Here is a 21,052-nt window from a genome sequence, read left to right as displayed (position 1 = left end):
AGCACACGTGGCTCGCTGGAGCTGCGCCTCGGTGCCAATAAGGCGCCCAGCCCGGCTCCTTCTTCAGTTTTCTGGAAGAACATGCTGGTAGGGAATTGCAACATATGCCAAATTTGTACACCCTAAAAGTATTTATTATCCTCCCTATCAAGCACCCAAGTGTTTGCTATATTCAGTAAAACTGAAGTGTCAACACTGGTTACATATGGAGAGTTTCAAAGAGAGAGAACCAGCCCCTGCACAGGTCTCCCTGGTGCCCTTCAGTCCACACACAAAGGTAACACACACACACAAATGTTTGACTTCGCATAGTACTTTTCCACCGATTTTCCTGTTGTCAGTTAATAAAAATGTGAAGCTTACTGAGTCTCTCTTGTTTTTATTCCCTGACTTAAGCTTTCTCACTCTCCCTGTCAGGCTGCCCCTCTGCCATCTCTTCGTGCTGGGAAGAAGCTTGTCCTCCCTCAGCTGGCTGCCTCAGCTTGCTGCCCCCCTGCCCCTTTCTCCCATCTCATCCATCTCGTTTGCAATCTCTGGCAGCCTCCTCCAGCAGGTCTCACCCATCTCCCTGCTCCAGGCCACAGCATCTCCTTCCTCATGCCTGCACAGCTCTCAGCACCTTTTGGTCTCCCTAAGCTTCCTTCATCTTTTCTCCTGTTTTCCCCACTCCTGCCAGTGTGTCCCCTCTGCCATTTTGGGTGGGGTTTTTTTAATTTCTCTTCTCTCCCATCCTCCCCTCTCCTCAGCCACAGCTGGGCCCATTGCTCCTACCCCTTTCCCTATATTCTTCAATAACTTCCTTGGCTCCCAAACAGGTCCCCACCATACCCTGCAGTTGTATCTCAGCTGCTTCAGATTTCCCAGTGATTTCCACCGTTCATCCTTTGCTTTTTTCGTACTGCCAAAGGACTTCAAGAGTGCTCTGGAAGTACACTTGGTTTTTGTCACTCCACCTGCTCAGCTTTCCCAGTTCAACCCTGCATAGCTCAGTTACAGTCCTAAAACACTTTGTGTTTTGTTCCTTTCATTCCTCTTCTAATAAATAAATACAGTTTGGTTTTATCTGGTTTTATCTACCCTGAGCAGAATCCCAGGCATGTCACTTTCCTTGTCATTCCTTTTTCCTCTCTTTTTTCTCTCCTCAGTCCCTCAATCTCTTCCTGAGCTCTCTAAGCAGCCATGCATCTTCTGCAGTCCCTCAAGCATCACCCAGCATTTCTGTTCCTCACAGGGAAGAGCAGAAGTAGGCCCCCAGGCCACCCCTCCTCACTCAATGTACTAATGAGTCCTTTCACCAAAGTCCGTTTTCCACCCAAAGGCAAGGTGATTAACCACCTCCTCCACCTGCTGGTCTCCCTCTCTCCAGTTCTCCTGAAGGATGATGCCCCAAGCCCCTTGAGGAACCCAAACACTAAGAAGCCACTAATGCATGGGAAGGAAATAGGCTTAAAATACAAATGGTGGCAGAGTATTTTAGACACTTGTACCAGCCCTTTCCTGTGCAGTGCAAAAGCGGCAAGTACAGCTTGCAGCCAGCCACGTGTGATGGTGATGCAGCCAACGTGTGTCCATGTTCCCCCCTCACCACCACAAACCCCAGTGAAATCCTTGCACGCATACATGCTTCTTGGCTCCAGAAGAGTGTCGATGACTCAGTAAATATAATGCTTTTTGGAAAAGAGGAGCTGTATCTGTAGGAAGTCAGTCCAGAGAACAGTTTAATATTGAAACCAAGTGCTGTACAATCATTGAGTAAGATCAGGCATTTCCTCGTGACTGGTGGTGCTCCAATATACACTTGTTTCATATGAAAATTGTGTTACAGGTGATGCAGTACATTTAGTGAGCATTCATTTATGCAAAGAGTAGCAGAAAGATGTTACACTTTTACTGTCTGCATTCTTCTAACTGCAGAAAGTCAGTACGTGCGATGGTTTAATGGAGGGCCTTGTCAGAGAAGTCCCAAACAGTCAAAGGTACTGGGAGTTTGGCTCTGACATCCTGGTTTTCTTCAAGTAGTGAAGTCCTTCAAGAGAAACTTCCACATATATTAGAAGTTCAAAGGTTAGAGAAAAGAAACCTTTTGCTATCTCTTTATATACATGTAGGAAATACATATATATGTTTGCGGTATACTTTGCGTACTGGACTCGGATGGTCAATGAAGACCTGGGGAAGGTCAGCAGGAACTGAGGTGACTTTTCATTTTAGGTCTTTCTGTGAGAGAGATGGCACACGTTTTGGGCTTGTAGTAAATGACATCCCCCAAAATAGGCAATAGCCGAGAGCCATGTGTGGCAGGGAGGGGGCCTGCCATTTTCAGGTCATGAGACCTCTGCGTTCTGGCAGAGGACACTTGCAGGGATGGATTAAGTTAAATTGGAATAAGTTAAGTCTGGGTGCTTGGTGGAAAGCCCAAGCTGAGTTCCAAACTTGTAATTATTTTTCTTTTTTTCTTTTTTTTTTAAATCAGTAAAAATAGTAGATCATATGTGCTTTAACTGAAGCTTTGCAACATTTTGAACATTGTGTTTCACATGTGGCTGATCCATGTATTACGAGTAAGAGTAATGATAAACCACTTAAACAGGAGAATTTAAGGGTATGCCTCAGACGTTTTGGTTGCAGCTTTCTCACCGGAAAAGGCGAACTTTAAGTGTGGTAAACCGATCCGTATTCCACTGGCCCATATTCCACTAGGACAACACTCCTAGAAGCAAATGATATTTTGGCTTGTGGGCTTAGAAAATTTAAAACAGATTTCAAACATGATTTTGCCCCAGATATACTCACTGTGTCTTACTCTTGTCTTCAGGAGCTGTCACATCCTGTATGTCACTTGGCTGTTCTCTAACTGGTAAATGTTAACCTTTCACAGGTGATTGCAGGTAGCTTTCATTTACCTTTAAGTAATTTTTTTACACAGCATGCATAAAATCTGTCAAAAACTCACTTTGTGGGGAAATCAGTTTGCAATTTTGTCTGCTGATACGAATCTAAGCATGTCATATGCGAGATGAGGCTGGTGGTACTTAACATATTAACTCTACATCTAGCCACCTCCTTGGCTAGTGAGGCCTGAGGTGCATGCATCATGGGGGAAATTCATCTTGCCAGCCACATCTGTCATTCCTTTACTATCCTGGCATCGGACTCTCTCGTCCTGTGCGGCTCCCCTGGTGCAGCGGGTGGTCATGGCTCCCCCCGTGCACCCCGGGGTCCACACCCTGTGCCAGCAGCAGTGGCGGGCAGCCGCAGCCCTGTGCCCTCCTCCTCTTGTCATCCTCCATGCGGCAAAACTAAGCCTTTCTCCCTGTCTCTTCAAATAACAGCTTAGGCAGGGTGCTGTGCTTCCTGGGGGATTTTCTGATGTTTCCGAGTTAAAGAGAGCGAAGAGGCATTACTGGGAGGAGCGGGGGACTCCCGAGCAGGGAGACCCTTTGAAGGCCAGCAGGAGTTAGATGCTCCCCTGCTGTTCACCCCAGAACCGCAGGCTTGCATGTACGGCGCAGGTTTGGCTCAAATGCTTTCAGTTCGGATCTGCACAAGGTCTGGGTAGTCGGTAGATGAGCACGCCGTGCAGATGTAAATATTCCAGCAGCTAAAACCAGATTTCGCTAACGCTCAGCTCCTTCTGTTGCGCTGAATGAAATATGACTTTTAACTTTTGCCAGGTCTTTCATGAAAACAGAGGAAAGCAAGTCACACATTTAAACAGAGTTGACAGCCTGCTATTTAAACGCCAAAACAAGCCTTTACCGATTCTTAAGTGGAACTAAATATTCACTTTATATGTAAAAGTAGATTTTGAACTATAACTTGCTTTGCTTATCTGTCTTTCTCAAAATAAAAAAGCCACTCAAATTTTCTCTCAAATGTATTTCTGTTTTTAAAATGTGCTTATCTGACATTCTTGCTATCACTATAACAACAAAATCTCAAATATTACATTGGTTCAATACTCAAAAAGGGTGATCCAAGCAAAAAACCCAGGATTTTCCCAAAGCCTAAATAGGCAATTTTTACTCTATTGAAATCAATGGGACTATTCAAGATTAACCACATACGTGCTGAATTACCCATATAATCATTATAATAAGAGGCTATTAATTTGAATTGAATTTGGTATGGTTTAAAAAAAATAACTTGAAAATGCAATATTAAGTGAGAAGATGTCTTTTTATAATGAATAGTTTTAAAATACACATACTCCGAAAATAAAAAGTGGCGAACCACGTTACTGCCATCGCTGATTAGGGATCGTAGTGAAGACTAGGACTATGAATACTGATGCATTGTGTAATTCTACTTATTTAAAATACTTCTCCTTCTCTTTGTTTCTTTTCCCCTTATATAGGTAGAAAAATGACAGGAATGTCTACATGTGTCTTGTGTATGTGGATGTATTTCTTCAGAGCTAAGGATTTATATGTAGTCTGATTTTCATTTCAATAGTAATATGTAGATCACGCTCTTAAAATTAGCTTGTGATTTGTACCATTTTCTAAAACATCGGCTCATTGTTGCTTGTTTGCCACAATAAAAGGTAGTACTAGGGAGTTTATAATTGGGATGCGTCATGTACCCCAAGCATCGCTGACTGTGTCCCAACCATTTAGCGTGAGACCGAGAGCACGAGGGTGATTTCTTTTTGTCAGTGCATTCTTTGTGCAAATATGTACTTTTTAGTATAACTCAGAAAGGGCTACGCCTGACCAAAACACACTGTTTCACAGGAGAACAGAGAGCTAATCCTATGCTGCATTTCCAAAAGTTAAGTTTAGAAATGTAGAAAATGTAGGATATTATGGCAGACATCCATTGCGAGAAGACTGGGATCAAAATGACTCCAGTGCAGCAGATCCACGTGAGTCTTACGAGGAACGTAGCCCCCTTTTAAGCTGTGCTTGGCAGCGCAACACGAGACCTAAATGAGGCATAAACCTTGTGCTGGATTTCCAGACGCACCCTGTTTTCCTGCCTGTGCATTAGCGCAGGCTTAATGGCCCAGAGAGTCTTTCTGCAGGATCTACGGCTAAAAATAACATTGTGGTCTCAGCATGAAGCGCTGAGCACCAGTTGAAGATTTCTTCTCTGCATGCACCAACCAATACAGTGTGTTGTACGGGGACACTTTCTCTTCAGCGGTGCACTTCTGTGGGCACAGCCGCCCACAGCTGTGAAACACAGCAGATACTGGGAGCGTATTATTAAACATTTCGGTTTCTCTTATTTTGTTGCCAAGTAGATACAGCACAAAACACAACTCTCTCTCCAGAGACGGAGGCAGATTTTTATCTGGTGTGAATCCGCCAAGACGCTCATGTTTTTGATCCCGGTAGTAAGTTGAGGAATACATGGGCACGCCTGGGGCTTTCTGACTGGGATGGCCGGTGCTGTTGTAAGCACGGTTGGAGAGACCAACCTGACAATTGAGGGTGAATGGCTAATACTCAAATGTAAAGCAATCCCAGAGATTGATCTGCTGGTATCATGCCTAGATGCCTAACAGACTGACATATCTAATTTCAGTATGTTTCCTTTCTGGGAAGATCCCAAGTCGGATGTTAACATCTGCAGGCATAGTACACCTTAGTGATATATGTGTAAAATTCAGTAGTCTTTAGAACAAAAATTGCAAATACTGAACCTACCCAACAGCATTGTCATCATATTTTAGAGCTATGTTGTCATACCTGTAATTCAGTTATAATACAGACATGTAGGGTCTGTGTGACAGGAGGTAAAGAAAGCGTTGCAATACGTGCAGCCTACGCTTATGTACAGCTACAGTATGTACATCCCATCCCATATCGCTCTTCATGTGTTCTTCTTAATCCAGGTACCACACCTGCACGTAGCGTTCAGGCTTACTTGCCCTTTGAACCTGTGCTTGGAGATATGAAATGAAGTCAGGCTGTGCTTGGGTGGCTGGGACTTCACTCACTTTGCAAATGAGGATGCATTTAAGACTACTCAACTGTCTACAGCCCTCAGTCCCCTTGCCACAATTCTCCTGAGACGAACACTGCTGCCTGGAAACACAGCTGACCAGATGAGTACCTTATAGGCTGTTAGTATCCTATAGGATTTTACCCTATACTGTGAACTGGGTTCCCAGAAATACTCAGGCAAGTGTAGGAAAAGCAAGTAGGATTTGCAGTGCGTTTTCTTTGCTCAGCAGAAATGTTTGGGACGGGCGAGTCTGCGCGCGGTGGGATGTCTGATGATACACACCCTCTTTGAGGTCTGACATTCACGCAGCAAAACTGTAGTGTTGCAGCGCCGTTTATGGACCACAAAGGTGGACATTGGTTAGAGTAACCCACAGTTTGTTGCAACAGCATGCTAACGATGATTTAACTGTTCGGCTCACTGTGCCTCTAAATTGCTACAAACTCAGTGAAAACTGTCATAGAAGTTAGGCTTGGTGCTAATTCTGTCTGCATGCTGAAGGATCTCAGTTAGCTGTAGTATTTTATTATTTTAGTGAGAACAGGGTACGAAACCATATGCTTCAACTGGATGCAAATTCTCATGCTCTGCCTGCATATTCAGTAGCACTTTGAACCTGCTATATGTTCCGAGTTAAAATCGTGCCTGCTGGGACAGGCCGCATGAGGCAGGTCGCGTATTCAGTCAACAACTGGTTGATTGCAACTCCTGTGACAAAGGCAGTCCGGATTAGCAGTTTTGTTTGGCTTTTCAGAAGATGGGAGCTGATGAGCTCACTGATCTAGCTGGAAAAAATAAGTCCGCAGGGGGAAGTTATCTCAGCCTCTTTGTTGACATTACTGTGGAAAGCAATCCCAGAGTTGAGCAGTGTACATTGTTATTTTTAATACTGTCAGCTAGGAAAATTCATTGCACCTTCATTATAACATATGTTATTACAGGTATCATTTTGGAAAGGGCAATTCCTGCGGTGTGATTCTGATCTCCCATGTACTAATTTTGCACAAGTGTAGTTCTTGAGACCTTGCCTGCATTGGCAGCAAGCTGGGATATGAATTTATAGCATCCTAGCTATTTCGTGTTAATTCAACTGGTGTTTGTCTCTGCGGATGATATTTCACTCCACTTTGAATGTGAATCAAGCTGTCCTTCCCAGATTTCCACAAAGAAAGCTGGTGCAACATAGCTAGTTCTCTGTAAATTCACACACTTTTTCCCAGCACACTAAATTCCTCTTGCGGACAAGTGCTCCTATTCAGCGGGATGATTTCAGGCTTAAATCAACCTAAGTGAGACAGCGTTCGTCCAGCTGAATGGATAGCGTTACAAAGATACAGCCATTACAACACAAGCAAAGACCTTAAATCAAAATCCAGACTTAACCTCAGTAACTCCGTCAGAGCATGCTTCCACTTCAGGTTTTGCCTACCCAGTTTACAAGGCTCCCATACCTCCTACCATGACGCATTCCCAATTCCAGCCAGTCTTTTGTGCCATCAGTGTCAGGAAAAAATTTCAGATTAAAAAGTAACCCTCAAAAAAAAAAGGTTGCTGATGTTTCTAATCCCGACCATTCCTTTAGTCCAATTTGGACTAGAAACAGGTGAATTAGTGGCAATGAGGGAGCAGCAAACTTTGATAGGGGAGGGGAAGCAGGGCCCAAGAAGGGGGAAACACCTCTTAACCCAGCTTTGCTGCTAGAGGAGTCTGCCCCCTTAGGAAGAGAGTTTGGTGCTTTCTTAGTCTTAATTCTGGCAGTTAATGGGCAACATACGTACTGGTGTAGCATTCAGCCTCACTGAGGTGGAGTTCAATCATTATTAGCGTTTTGTGTGCCACTGCATTAAAATGGGATGAATAAAATTAATTACCCCTGAAACGCGACCTTCCACACAGAAGGCTGGAACTTCACAACCTGTAAGTGAGACTTTATTCAGAGAGATTGTACTCAAGTATCAAACACACACAACCTTCAAAACAGAACAAAAAAATGAGAGCCACAGTGTACTGTTATTCTCTACTTTCATGGGTGGGTAAAACTGCAAGAAGAAGAACCAAAACCTTGTTCTCAGTCATTCCCCTTACTTTCTCTTACAGAAGTCGTCTATTTGAATACCCAAACCTCATCTTATCATGATAAGATTGAAACCTCACATGATTTTAGTGCAAAATTGAACATATCCCTTAATCTTTAAACAATAAAATCAGACAGCAGCCTTTGGTTTAGGGAAGCAATTAAACCAAGCGAATAGAGAGCTGGTCTGGGACTCCGGTGACCAGGAGGTCACTTCGCTGCCCTCCCACAGGCTCTGGGGCTGCTTTAAATCTCTTCATCCCTCTCTGCTTCAGTCCTGCCATTTGCCAGGCAGGAGCGGAGCCAACTTTAAGCATAAGCTGTTGATGCCCATTCGTAAAGGCCTCTTGCTTGAACAACCACTTAGCAGGGGAAAGGATGCATTTCTTTTTTGAGATTTTAAAATGGTGCTAAAAGGAACAGTTTTAAGTGCCTGCCCATAAGTAGTGTTTAAAATGAGGGAAATAATTTGATAATTTTAAGCAACAGAAAATTTTGCCTTAGTTTTCACAGCTTCCTACAAGTGCTTTTTTTCTCTCATGCACACTCTGCATTGATTTTGCAGAGCATGTGTAATTGCAAGACTTGATCCTGAAGGAGGCAAATCAAACTTTTTGTAGCATTTTTCAGGCTACTCATAAAAGCTCTGTATTTAAGCTAGGCATAATTTATTTAAAACCTAGCAGATTGCTGGTGGTTTTATTAGCTTCTGAAATTAAGGATAGCCCACCTCAGCCCGTAAAAAATTTAAGCTCCTCAGAAATAAGAGTGACTATCTTCTTCATTTTCTTTGGCTACAAAAGCCAGAATTTCTGTCCTCAGTCATCCAAGACATGTGGTAGGAGTATCTCCTACAATGCAAAGTAGTAGAAAAAGAGAATAAGGAAAAAAATATTTTGCTCTGCATTTTCTCCAATACCTTTCTCCTACTCCCCTAAGATTTTCCTTTGCCCATTCAGAACCTCTTTTCCTTAAAAAAATCCCGTCTTTCCCTATACTCCTTCTTCTTAGCTCATGGTTGTACAGCCTGACTGCAGGGCACAACCAGTGAATTATAATAGCGAATGTCAACAGGAAAAGATCTCCAGTAGCCCATTAGCTGTTTGAGTTCATATTTATTATTTACTGAATGACTGTGAATAATGAACAAATTGCTCTAAATCATTACAGATTTGTGGCTCAATCTCTAGTAAAAAGGGAAAACCAGTTAAAGCAATTACAGAATTTATTTGCAAGGAAAAATTTGCCTTTTTCTCATTAATATTATATAGGGAAGACACAGCACCAGCAAGAGAAATAGAGGTGATCGGTGCAAATCAGTTAGGGATGCAAAAAATGGAAACTCTGAAATGACAGAATAGTGAAAGAAATTCTCACAAAATGCTTCCATGGAGCTATCTGCCCTAATCTCTGTGGGTTAGACTTATACGAGCGTCAGCGAGTTAAGACAGCGTTGGAGATTGTCACCCCAACTTGTGCCTGCGGTCAGTATTTAGAGGAGTAAATTAGGTTAGGTGAATCCCATTCTAGCTAAATAAGGCTAATCTTTGGACTGCCTTGCCTAATTTGTGCACGAGTTTGGGCTTAATCTTTTTCTCAGAGGATACTGGATCAGGTCAGTAATGCCACTGATGCAAAAAGTGTGCAAGTTTGTCATTTAGGCTTGTCTTCCTAAAGGTAACTGAGAATTTTGTAGCTATTATACAAATGGACAGAGGAATAACAAATTGTTCAATTGAAGGAAAATACCAATTCCTAGCGCGCAGATTGTGTAGCAAACAACAAAAGGAACCTATCCTAAAATAGAAGAGTATCTAAATGTTTTTCTGTTGGCTCTGTGGAGCACATGCGGTGACGCCTCTTCGTGCATTTACTTGAGCAGTTCTCTAAATCAGATTCCATTTTCGGGTAGTCTCGAAGATTATGTAAGAGCAAATTGTGTTTTTATGTTTCCTACTTAAAGAAAATATGTGGTATCAGGAGTCATATTATCAGACATTATCCAAAATCTTACACCTGTTAAAAAGTCATGCTCAGCATCATATTTAATTAGCTTTAAATTCTTTTATTCATTGCAAAGTCAAAGGCTTTCTAAATTAATGCAGCTATTTGCGTATTTTTAGGCAAGAGCCTATTAACGCTGAAATGTTTTTTTACAAAAACATACTATAGCTAAAGCTCACAATGGAAGTAATTTGTAATATTCAGTGACCTCATTTTATACTGTTTTGCTCACTGGAAGCTAATGCATATGATGCCATGTGAAATTCTCAGACGAGCCTGTCTGCAGGACTTATGGGAGCCATAAATGGATTAAACCTCTCACTCCCTCCTCTGGCAAGTGATCAGTTACATTTAAATAAAGGTCAGTCTGTCTTTACAAAGAACACACTGAAAGCAAGCTTAATAGCTTTCCCTACTGAGCCTAGAACATAACTATTTGAAGCATAATTAGCAACGGGGTGCCAGTCGCTGGTTGTGCTTTTTGCTTGATTTTACGTCTGGGGAGTTCCAGTATTCCCCATTAGCTTTAAGAGGGGGCACGGTGCTAGTTATCAAATTGGCAGTCTTGACCTGGCCTCTGAAAGCAGCTGTAAAACATTGTTTGGGAAAATTAAGATGAATGCCAAATGCCATACCAAAACCAGGAGCGTAATACTGCTACAAATTGGACAGCCGTGGTCCATGCCGTGACTCCAAATAACAATGTAGGTAAGATACCTGATATACATGAGAGCACGGACTTTGTTACTCTAAATACCAGGTGACCGTGATAAGGAGATACAGCAGCTGTCCTATTATCTCATCTTATGAGCTCTGTATTTTGAATTCTTTATAAAATAGCCCATACCTATTCTTTTCAGCATTAACAGAGTGATCAGCTCTGCCATCTGTTGAAATGTAGATAGGATATTCCTTGCAGGAAGGGTGGAGTGAATCAACTGCAGCTGCCCCTACAGTAAAAGGTACTGACCACAAAAGGGTTATTTTGTCAAGTTAATTAAATATTTAGCCTACGTGAGGCATTTAAGAATAAACATGATCATCGAATCATAGAATCGTAGAATGGTTTGGGTTGGAAGGGACCTTAAAGATCACCTAGTTCCGACCCCCCTCTACTATATTTTCTGGTTTTCTGGTTCTTCAGAATACCTCATTTGTTTGAGGGTTTCTTGACCGATATTCATAGCCCTTGTGGCAAAAGTGATAATCATCTACAGGTGGAGAGAACAGAGCCGCTACAGCAATTTTGGTTCTTTGTAGCCAGCCTGAAATTCTCACAAAGATCTCTGAATTACCTTGACCTGCCTGACTGGAGCATCAGCATCAAAAATCCAGTGATTGCACTTCGGTGTCATCGGTAACTAATTCAGCACTGATCGTTTCATCTAATGTTATCAGGGAATGGGTAAGAGCAAAACACCGTGGACTGGCTTTTGGGAATTTCTAGAGATAATACAAGAGCAGACCAGAGAGGTAGACAGGGGACAGCAAAAACAGCAAAAGAGTAAGGAGGAGGAGTAATCAAAAGGCAGCAAAGAGGGTGGGATTAGATGGAAAGGATATATTAAGTAAAGATGAACATGATACAAATTATTATGAGAAAATATTAAAGTCTTACATTTTAGGTGTGATACAAAGACTGTATTTTTACGTTCATCTTTGTGTAAAACACCAACCTACTTTTATCTCAGCCACTCTCATCTGATAGCTGGTTGATGGCTGCGTTCCCAGCTCAGGTCCACTATGAGAGAGCAGAGGTCTGTGTCCTCCAAATGCGCCTTGGTTATCGGTCACAAAAAAGAAACCATAAGAGGAAGATGACAACCAGGGATTAAGATAAAACCATGCATTTTTCCCGATTTACCTGCACTTCGGGTTAAACACAGGATTTTAGGTCTGCGTCTCCTTTCATGAATGCTATATCCATTTTAAGAGTTAATTAAATACATTACAAAATGTAGGAACTGCCAAGAAAAATAGAGCTGTATTTGGGTTTACAAGCCCTTAGATATATTAAAGTAAGAAGACCAATGCCTTAAGCAGTTCCATATCAATTCTACCATTCTGCATCTCTCAAATTTATTTGCGCTTTTTGTGTTTGTTCCGTTTCTAGGATTTCTTTTTCCTGATGGAAAATTTGTATGGGAAGTGGAGAAATCAGTGACTGATTTACTTGACAATGTTCAGCTTATATGAAGGTTTCATTTTTTTTACAGATGTCCTACAAAGCAGCCAACCAATGCTCTGCTTCCAGCATAGGCACTTCAAGGTCGTATTTCTTTGTTTTCACCGCAGGTCAGATCCCATCACCAGGAAAAACTAATTTCAAAGCATCTTCCATCACAGGCACTCCAAAATAATGAAACGAAACAGCCAACCAGAAAAAAATCCTTTTTCTTTAACCCATCAACCCTGCGCCACCGATGCAGAACCCTCCTCAAGCTCTGGCAGTAAGGTTTGCTAGTCAGGTAGCGAATGCGCTCCCGTGGCTTAGACCACCATAATAATTTCTCTCTTCTGCAGGACGTTTACCTCAAGCATTGATAACGGCAAGCTGTGTCTCCTTTGAGTCTTTTAGCATGTCCACGTTACATTTTTCCGCATGTTGATTCGAGTACTTTAAACACTCGCTTTGTTCTCTATTGTAGGTCATGGGTTATATGGGACTTTTGAAATGTTGTCCTCCTGGAGAAAAACTAGAGAAGACCAACACGTTAAAGAGAGGACTGCAGCCGTATTTGCAGACTCCATGCTCTCGTTTTCTCTCACCACTGCCATGTACCTGGTCACTTTTGGAATAGGTGCCAGTCCCTTCACTAACATTGAAGCAGCCAGGATTTTCTGCTGCAATTCCTGTATTGCAATTTTCTTCAACTACCTCTATGTACTCTCCTTTTATGGTTCCAGCCTGGTGTTTACTGGCTACATAGAAAACAACTACCAGCATAGTATCTTCTGCAGAAAGGTACCAAAGCCAGAGGTATTGCAAGAGAAGCCTGCATGGTATAGGTTTCTTCTGACAGCCAAATTCAGCGAGGACACAGCGGATTCAGAGGAAACGAACACTTACGAGAGTCATCTTTTGGTGTGGTTCCTTAAACGCTATTATTGTGACTGGATAACAAACACTTACGTCAAGCCTTTTGTAGTTCTCTTTTACCTTGTTTATATTTCCTTTGCCTTAATGGGCTACCTGCAGGTCAGTGAAGGGTCAGACCTGAGCAACATCGTAGCGACCGCGACACGGACCATTGAGTATACGACTGCCCAGCAGAAGTATTTCAGTAACTACAGCCCGGTGATTGGGTTCTACATCTACGAGTCAATCGAGTACTGGAACACCAGTGTCCAGGAGGACGTGCTGGAGTATACCAAGGGCTTTGTGAGGATATCTTGGTTCGAAAGCTACTTAAATTACCTTAGGAAACTCAACATATCTACTGGATTGCCCAAGAAAAACTTCACTGATATGTTGAGGAACTCCTTCCTGAAGGCCCCTCAGTTTGCCCATTTTTCAGAGGATATCATCTTTTCCAAGAAATACAACAACGAAGTCGATGTCGTGGCCTCCAGGATGTTCTTGGTGGCCAAGACAATGGAAACCAAGAGAGAAGAACTTTATGACCTCCTGGAGACCCTGAGGAAGCTCTCTCTCACCTCCAAGGTGAAATTCATCGTTTTCAATCCATCGTTTGTGTACATGGATCGTTATGCCTCTTCAGTGGGAGCCCCCTTACAAAACTCCTGCATTAGTGCTTTATTTCTGCTCTTCTTCTCTGCATTCCTGGTGGCAGACTCTCTGATCAATGTCTGGCTCACTCTAACTGTTGCCTCAGTTGAGTTTGGAGTTATAGGTTTTATGACCTTGTGGAAAGTGGAACTAGATTGTATTTCTGTGTTGTGCTTAATTTACGGAATTAATTATACAATTGACAACTGTGCTCCACTGTTATCAACCTTTGTCCTGGGCAAAGAGTTCACAAGAACTAAATGGGTGAAAAATGCCCTGGAAGTGCATGGGGTAGCTATTTTGCAGAGCTACCTCTGCTATATTGTTGGTCTGATTCCTCTTGCAGCTGTGCCTTCAAATCTGACCCGTACACTGTTCAGGTGCTTGTTTTTAATAGCATTAGTCACCTTCTTTCACTGCTTTGCCATTTTACCTGTGATACTGACTTTCCTGCCACCGTCCAAGAAGAAGAGGAAAGAGAAGAAGAATCCTGAAAACCGTGAGGAAATAGAGTGTGTTGAAATGGTGGATATGGATAGCACCCGAGTGGTTGACCAAATTACAACAGTCTAACCTGTTTCTTTGTTGCTTTTTTACACTAGGTCTTACTGAGAAAAAAAAAAGAAACCAGTACTGACTAAGTACCTGGGGAGAGGAAGGGGTTTGGAGGTTTTCCCTCCCCCCCAATCTAAATCCAGGAATATTCAAAATGATGGGAGAAATTAAAAATAAATTTAAAAAAAGAGCTGGGGGATTGTACCTTGCTCAGCTCCTATAACAGGTATTACGAGAGAATTTGCACACACATGCAAAGAGGGGTTGAATTTTAGACGCGTGAAGTAAGATCTAATGAGAGAAGTTGGGTTCCTAAGCAGCCGTCTGCACCGCCTGTACTGCAGATACTGCAATTATTGTGGCTAAACCCAATCAGATTGAAAGGTCAACTGTCAAGGCTGAAGTAGCACTAAATGTTCGCTGGATGTAAAGGCTTTACAAACTTTCTGCACAGCAATAACTCAAGTCAGTGAGTCAGCTCTTATAGGTCTTAGCCATCACATTTAATTTTTCTTTTCTCCCCTAATCTAAACATTTATGCAAGACTGTATAACAGATAGCAAACTGTACTGGGAAAGAAGGCAGTACACAGCAACCAAATGCTTTCAAAACACTTTTATGTTATAAATCACTTTTTTCTTCTAAAAATATCATTTTAAAATGTAAATCATCCCTTGTAACATTTTTAATCATGGTTTTATAGCTGTTTCTTTTTCTTACAAAAACAAAAAAGAACAAAAAAATCCCAGTGACTCTGTCACTCTAGAAAATATATAATTCTATTTTATACATGTCTTGCTACTAGTTAAACACGTAATCTGCTTTACCAACTGTAATTTTGTAGGCACTCTACTAACACGTGCAAGTGGATCTAGCAGCAGACAGAAGATGGTGTACTGAATATTTCAGCACCAAAATCCATGACACAAACCTCAAATACTAAAATGTCATCAAGAAAGTGAATGTTAGGGCTCTTTTAGTGAGAGCCTATTTCAGGCCATTCACTGGTAGTGCACACTAAGAGGATTAGTGGGTAGTTTTACGTAATGTATAACTTAATCCCTCAATCTTCCTAGAGTACCTGTAAAGCAATAGACCTTGCAGCTATGGGCTCTTCCAAGAGACAGTAGACCGTGAGAGTTGTATGGAACAAACCGAAGGTTGGGACTGCGGTTTAGCAGCAGCAAGTTTAACAACGTCCCCAAAGAGCCCATATCTAAGGGGCCTATTGAAAACATCACATCTGAGGGAAGAAAAAAAAAACCTTAAAAAGATTACATTACTGAGTCTTTTTGGAGCTGTGAGTTCTAAATCAATAATTCTGTCAGCATCTGTGATGTGGAGTAATACAGATAATACAGCAGCATCTCTTTCCTCCTCCACCCCATCCACCCTTAAGAGCGACAGGCTCATTACTGTAAGGTTTTATCATGCGGCTGAACCCCAGTGGGGATACGTAAGCCAATTCTCTAGGTTTTGCTGAGAGTATTCCAACTATACATTGCCTGTGAAAACCCAGTTGCAGGAAGCTGGCTGGTGTGTTGGGTGGTCTCATGTATATATGGACTGTTGCTTTGTGGCGCAAGGTGAATGTATTGCAGCCGGACTCCTTTCTACAGCTCGTCCGGAAAGTAAGAGTACTTGAAAAGTTTTCAGCAGTTGGCACAGTGTTTGCCTCAATCACAGTATCTGGAGGGCGAAGGGATATTGCAGGAGCCATGGGGCTTGGACCACTGGGAGCGCCGTGCCTCGGGAGGCTGCCTGCGTTACCCATATGGTGATTAGCGCATCTGTGGTCACAAACCCAGGGTATGCTTCATTGCGTGAAACTTCTCTTTAGCATCCAACCCCGGTGACCCCCCAAATGCCCCGTGCAAAACCCGCAAATGCCACCTAGTGAATATTAATTTTCAAGCAAAGAGATACTTCTGAAGCTTCCTCCCTAGCAGAAAATAAGACAACGAGGTATTTTGCCCTGAAGCAAAATGTTACATACTGACTAGCAAAGAGTCGGCAGTGCAGCTGGCAACGTTTACTTTCCCTTGCATAAGTCCCTTCTCTGACCAGAAGGAAAGGAAGCTGTGTCCAGGAACGCACAGGCTCTTTGCTTGAACAAACAACATTTGCTACAGTAGCAGCTGGGAAGCTGTAACAACAACTACAGCCTTGGCAGAAATCAGGCGGACACCTTGAAGGCAGCCAAATGAATGTGAGGCTAGGGAAAGATGTGTTTCCCCTGATTTCTTTAGACTCAGGCTTGGGGCTATGTTTTCCAGCCAAAAATCATTCTTTAAATATACTTCACTGTAGGTTTACTGTGATGGTCATTATGCCATTTAAATAACAGTCACCCTATCTCCTGGCTGTTAAACAGGCAGCTGCAGTGGCTTTTAAACTTCTGAGGGCATCAGCAAATTAGTTGAGAGTTACTGAGGAACTGCAAACCACTTCTGGCAGCAGCAATCTACTGGCTTGTGGGACACCTGGAAATGGGGGATGTGTGAAAGAGGTTGTTTGTACACTGCAGAGAGGAATACACGGCAAACACTGATTTTACACCTCTGCTATCCCTGATGCTATCACTTGCAATCACCAGATGCAAAGATGGCTGCCATAAACCTCTTCGCATCTAATTGAAATGCATAGGTAGGAGCATCTTTAAAGAGATGTCCAAAGACAAGCTTGTAGTTTCACAGATCTCTCATTAAAGCTCAGCATGTGAGGCCTTCAGAGATCTTCAAGGAAGGTGATAAAACCAGTGATAAAATTAATCCTCTATCTCCAGACCTGTCAGAACAAGGATGTGGAGGCACTCCTATGGCAAAGTGCCGCAGGATGTGCTTGGGTGTCCACAGAAGACAGGGTGAGAAATCATGCAGCCCACCCCTTTGCCCCAAGGCAGAGCCAACAACATTTAAATAATTTCTGAAGGATGTTTGTCCAGCCCATCTTTAAAAATCTTTTTAAGGGCAGATTCCTCCCCTAGCAGTTCCCCCCAGAGCTGTGTTACCCCACCAGTAACTAGTAACTCCTGCTGGCCACCCGGGACTGGGAGGAGGAAGAGGAGCCATGCCCCTGTCCGCACAGGGAAGGAGACAGTCCCTGAAGCATCCCCAAAACAGAGGAAACCCAAAACAGAGCCAAAAACAACTTACATACATTTTTCACCGTGTTTCACCTCAAGCCACCACTCGGCTCCCCACTTCCAGGCTTGGTGAGGTAAAGCCCCGAAAATGTCCAAGGCGTACTCAGCCAAGCTCCGTGAGATTTCTGCCTGAATCCTGAAGCGTCTGAGAGATGCACCAAATACTCCTTCTCTACAGGTAGCTTGAATACCTCAACATGAACCAGAAATGGCATGTCCTCAAGGTTTCAGACTATGCTAACCTACTTTGGCCTTCCTCCCCTTTGACTTTTTCCTCTGGACCAATTCTCTTCACTGAAGTCAATTGGTCCTCACTGCGCCGATTGATTAATAGGTGCAGATGCTGTGCTCTGTTCTCAGTCCAAAGCACTCCCAGTGGCTAACTGTGCATAAGATTTTGCCCTTATGGGTGAACCTTCATTTTGGAAGACTACCTAGGCTTAAGCAGTTTTTTTTCATACTCTTAAGTGGCTTTTTAGCCCAGGTATCACTGTGGTTTTGTTTGCAATATAGATGACCCAACTTTTGTATAAATTCAGTGGGTATAACAGAGTATTATACACTGTCAGGCACTGACTAAAATCTAACAGCAAAAATTTTAACTAAGGCTAACAAGACTATATAGGACTGTGGCTCACTGAGCACATATATCTTCTACAAACATTAAAATTTCCATACAGTACGGTATGGTGTACAGTATATTTTTACTACTGGGTAAGCATGGGGAAAAAGAACCAACCTAAGTGCATATGACTATCAAGATCAGTCCAGTTTTCTTGTAACATAATTCCTAATGTTGTCTTAGCACAAGTTCATTTTCAATTTGCAAGTACTCTAATTGGAGGAAAAAATGAAGAGAGAAAAGTCAGTATAGCTGGAATAACTATGCTATAAAAATTAATTGATGAAGCCAGAATTTTCTGCCCAAAGGTTTAAGTGAAAATGTTCTAGCTAGATTAAAATTAGAGCTGTGAAGGCTGAGAAAACCCTGTCTGGCAAAGAAAGAGAGCTTATTTTTCAAAGACAAGCAAACACACTTACGGTCAACTGCATGAACCTGGAGGGAAAACAGTACTAAAGTGGCCTGAGGTTACGTTGAGCCACGTGAGGATTCGCATCTGCTCTCAGAAGCTTTCTGAGCCAGCAATGAATTCAGGTAAAACGCGTACTGTAAATTGAAAGGTGTACTTTTAAATGCTTTTCTCTAGGCTGACTGTCCTCCCAAATCCCACCTCAACCAACACCTTGTTTATTTTTATTCAAAGAGAAAACAAAAGAGAGCGGCAGCACAACTGCGCAGAGTTCAGGAGAGTCAGAAGGAAGACCGTGACTTCTCTTAAAAACAGTAAGCAAGCCAGAAACAGCTCTTTAGCAAGTGGTTTTTGTGGGAGAAGAACTGGTTGATGCAAAACTTAGCAAACTGGTGTTTCTCCTATTTGTTAACTTTGGAAGCAGATAGCACGTTCAAGCAGATGCGGGGAAGGGAAGCAGAGTTAACAGGAGTTAGCCTTGGGTTCTCTGTGGACCCCCAGTTGCTGTAGCTACTCTCGCGTGGTTGGGAGCTGGCGGCAGGACAGGAGCGCAGGAGGGGCAGGGGCGGCTCTGCTGCGTGGGTGTTGGGGACACCAGACCAGGCACTGCGGTGGGGGCGCTTCCCATGTCACCATCCCACCGGCCCGGCCTGGTGGCTCCCGGGGGCATGCACAGCCCGCAGCGTGCACGAGCTCCTGTGTGCGCGCAGCTGGCTCCTCACGTGCCTCACGTTATGACAGCGCTGCTGGGTTTTGCTGAACCAGAGCTCATGTGGTAAGGCACGAGCCCTGTGAGAAGCCACTTTTTGGAAGACCCTGGTCAGAAAGGATTACCCAGAGCCTTTTCTTCCCCTGCCTTCGCAGGTATTAAAACCCCGATCCATACAAATCAAATTGTACAATTAGCTATGTAGGGGCAAAGTATTTCTTCCATGGTTTTATCCCTACATTTATCACTAAAACTACTTGTCATTTATTTACTTGTAAGTATTTTGAAATAAGTAAGCCCTCCGGGGGTACACAGAGCTCTGATGAGAAGGGGGCATGGCGGGGAGAGAGCCTGTTTCCCTCTCCAAAGGCAGCATCCTCCACCCACGGCCTGGCACCACACCATCGCCACAGCGCACCCCCAGGGACCCCAGCCCAGGGCAGGGGTAGGGGAAACCTTATCCCCCCTTACCCCCTCCCCAATCTCATCAGAGAACGGGGGGGAGCTTTAACTCCAAATTGTGGTGGGGATCGACCCCCAGGGAGCCCTTGTGAAACCCGTCCGCTGCCAGGAAAGTGCAAGGGAGAACTTTTGGGGTGGGTTTTTTTGAGAAAAACATGGCAAAGGTATCCCAGGAGGGGATTCGAAGACGTATTCCTGCCCATGGCGCATAGGTTGGGACAGAGCGGCATGCCCCAACGTGTCACCACTCGCCCTGTCACGGCCCTGCCACAGCTTCCTGCCTGGAGAGAGGGCACCTCAGCATCACCTTCTCAGCACTTCTCAGGCACGAATCGGTCTGATGTAGTTGGCGTTCTGCAAGTCATCGCCTTTTTTTAATTTGGGAAAAGAAAAAAAAAGGTCAGCATAAATAATTCTAGGTTATTTAAGCTCCAAGAAGTCTTAATATGTGCGTCAAATAAATGGCTTGCAAGATGTCAGGGGTTTTCGTTTGGGCTTTTTTTAACCTATTTTTACTATTTTTGTATTAATTTAGGGAAAAAAATTGTATAATGAATCTCAATGTATAGCATAAGCCTAAAATAAAATGGCTGTCTCTCTCTCTGCTTCCTGTGCTCCCAAACTGCTACAGAAGTCCCATGCCATCACCAACCTAAAAAAACAATTTACCTGGCCTAACCCAAATAATCAGGCTGTGTGTCCTCTCCGACTCCCATCAGAGGAGTGGTGGAGCAGTTCAGGGGCACCTGCTGCAGCACGGAGCCGGCAACATCCTGGAAACGAAGGGCACACTGCTTCTCCAGTAGCCCCTCTTGTCCCGGGCTGCACACTGCTCAGCAGCAAGCACAGGGAAAATGCATTCGCTTCACATCTGTTCATTTCCATGTTATTGAGATCCAAGTCCTTTTTTGGGGGGTTCCTTGCTAATCCAGCAGCAGAACCCCAGCCCGAGCCGGTAAAGCAACAGCTAAGGTAAAAATCTCAGATTGATTTGACCAATAACTAGTGTTATCTGCTCAGACAAAAGAACTAGACCTACCAAGATCTGGTAGGTAGACCTGAAGTATTACTATTGAACAGAATTATTAACATTAAAAATTTTCTTACCAACACCTTAGCATCCACAAAGTTAGGAAGCCCCATCATCACTGAGAGACCCACCTCTCCTGCTCCCCAGCAGAACCGCAGCCGCTGCCCCAGGATCTTCCAATGACTGTGGTCCACCATCCTCTTCCCACACCCAGGTAGACCACTCATTTATGCCTTTTCCCAATGTTTTGGGGAAGGGGAGCAGCACCCCTATAGGCCCACCTGGACCAACTGCTTCGATGGAGAAGCAAACCACCACACCGAGTGACAAGAGTGCTAGTTACGGCTACCCTGTCAC

General features: G+C 43.4%; 1 protein-coding gene across 3 annotated transcripts in view; it reads left to right on the top strand.

The window, feature by feature from the left end:
• PTCHD1 (patched domain containing 1) overlaps window positions 1-20,144 on the top strand; it is a 40,285-nt gene extending 20,141 nt beyond the window's left edge. For all 3 annotated transcript variants that reach the window (XM_076356247.1, XM_076356256.1, XM_076356265.1), the window contains exon 3: window positions 12,682-20,144. In XM_076356247.1, the coding sequence (XP_076212362.1) occupies window positions 12,682-14,336 (1,655 nt within the window). In that variant the 3' untranslated portion in view covers window positions 14,337-20,144. The remainder of the gene's footprint in view (window positions 1-12,681) is intronic.
• The last annotated feature ends 908 nt before the right edge of the window (window positions 20,145-21,052 follow it).

The sequence above is a fragment of the Aptenodytes patagonicus genome, chromosome 1 (assembly GCF_965638725.1).
Source record: "Aptenodytes patagonicus chromosome 1, bAptPat1.pri.cur, whole genome shotgun sequence".
In the NCBI taxonomy this organism is placed as follows: Eukaryota; Metazoa; Chordata; class Aves; order Sphenisciformes; family Spheniscidae; genus Aptenodytes; species Aptenodytes patagonicus.
The sequence above is the reverse complement of the archived record's forward strand: the minus strand, read 5'-3'. Positions and strand labels throughout refer to the sequence as shown.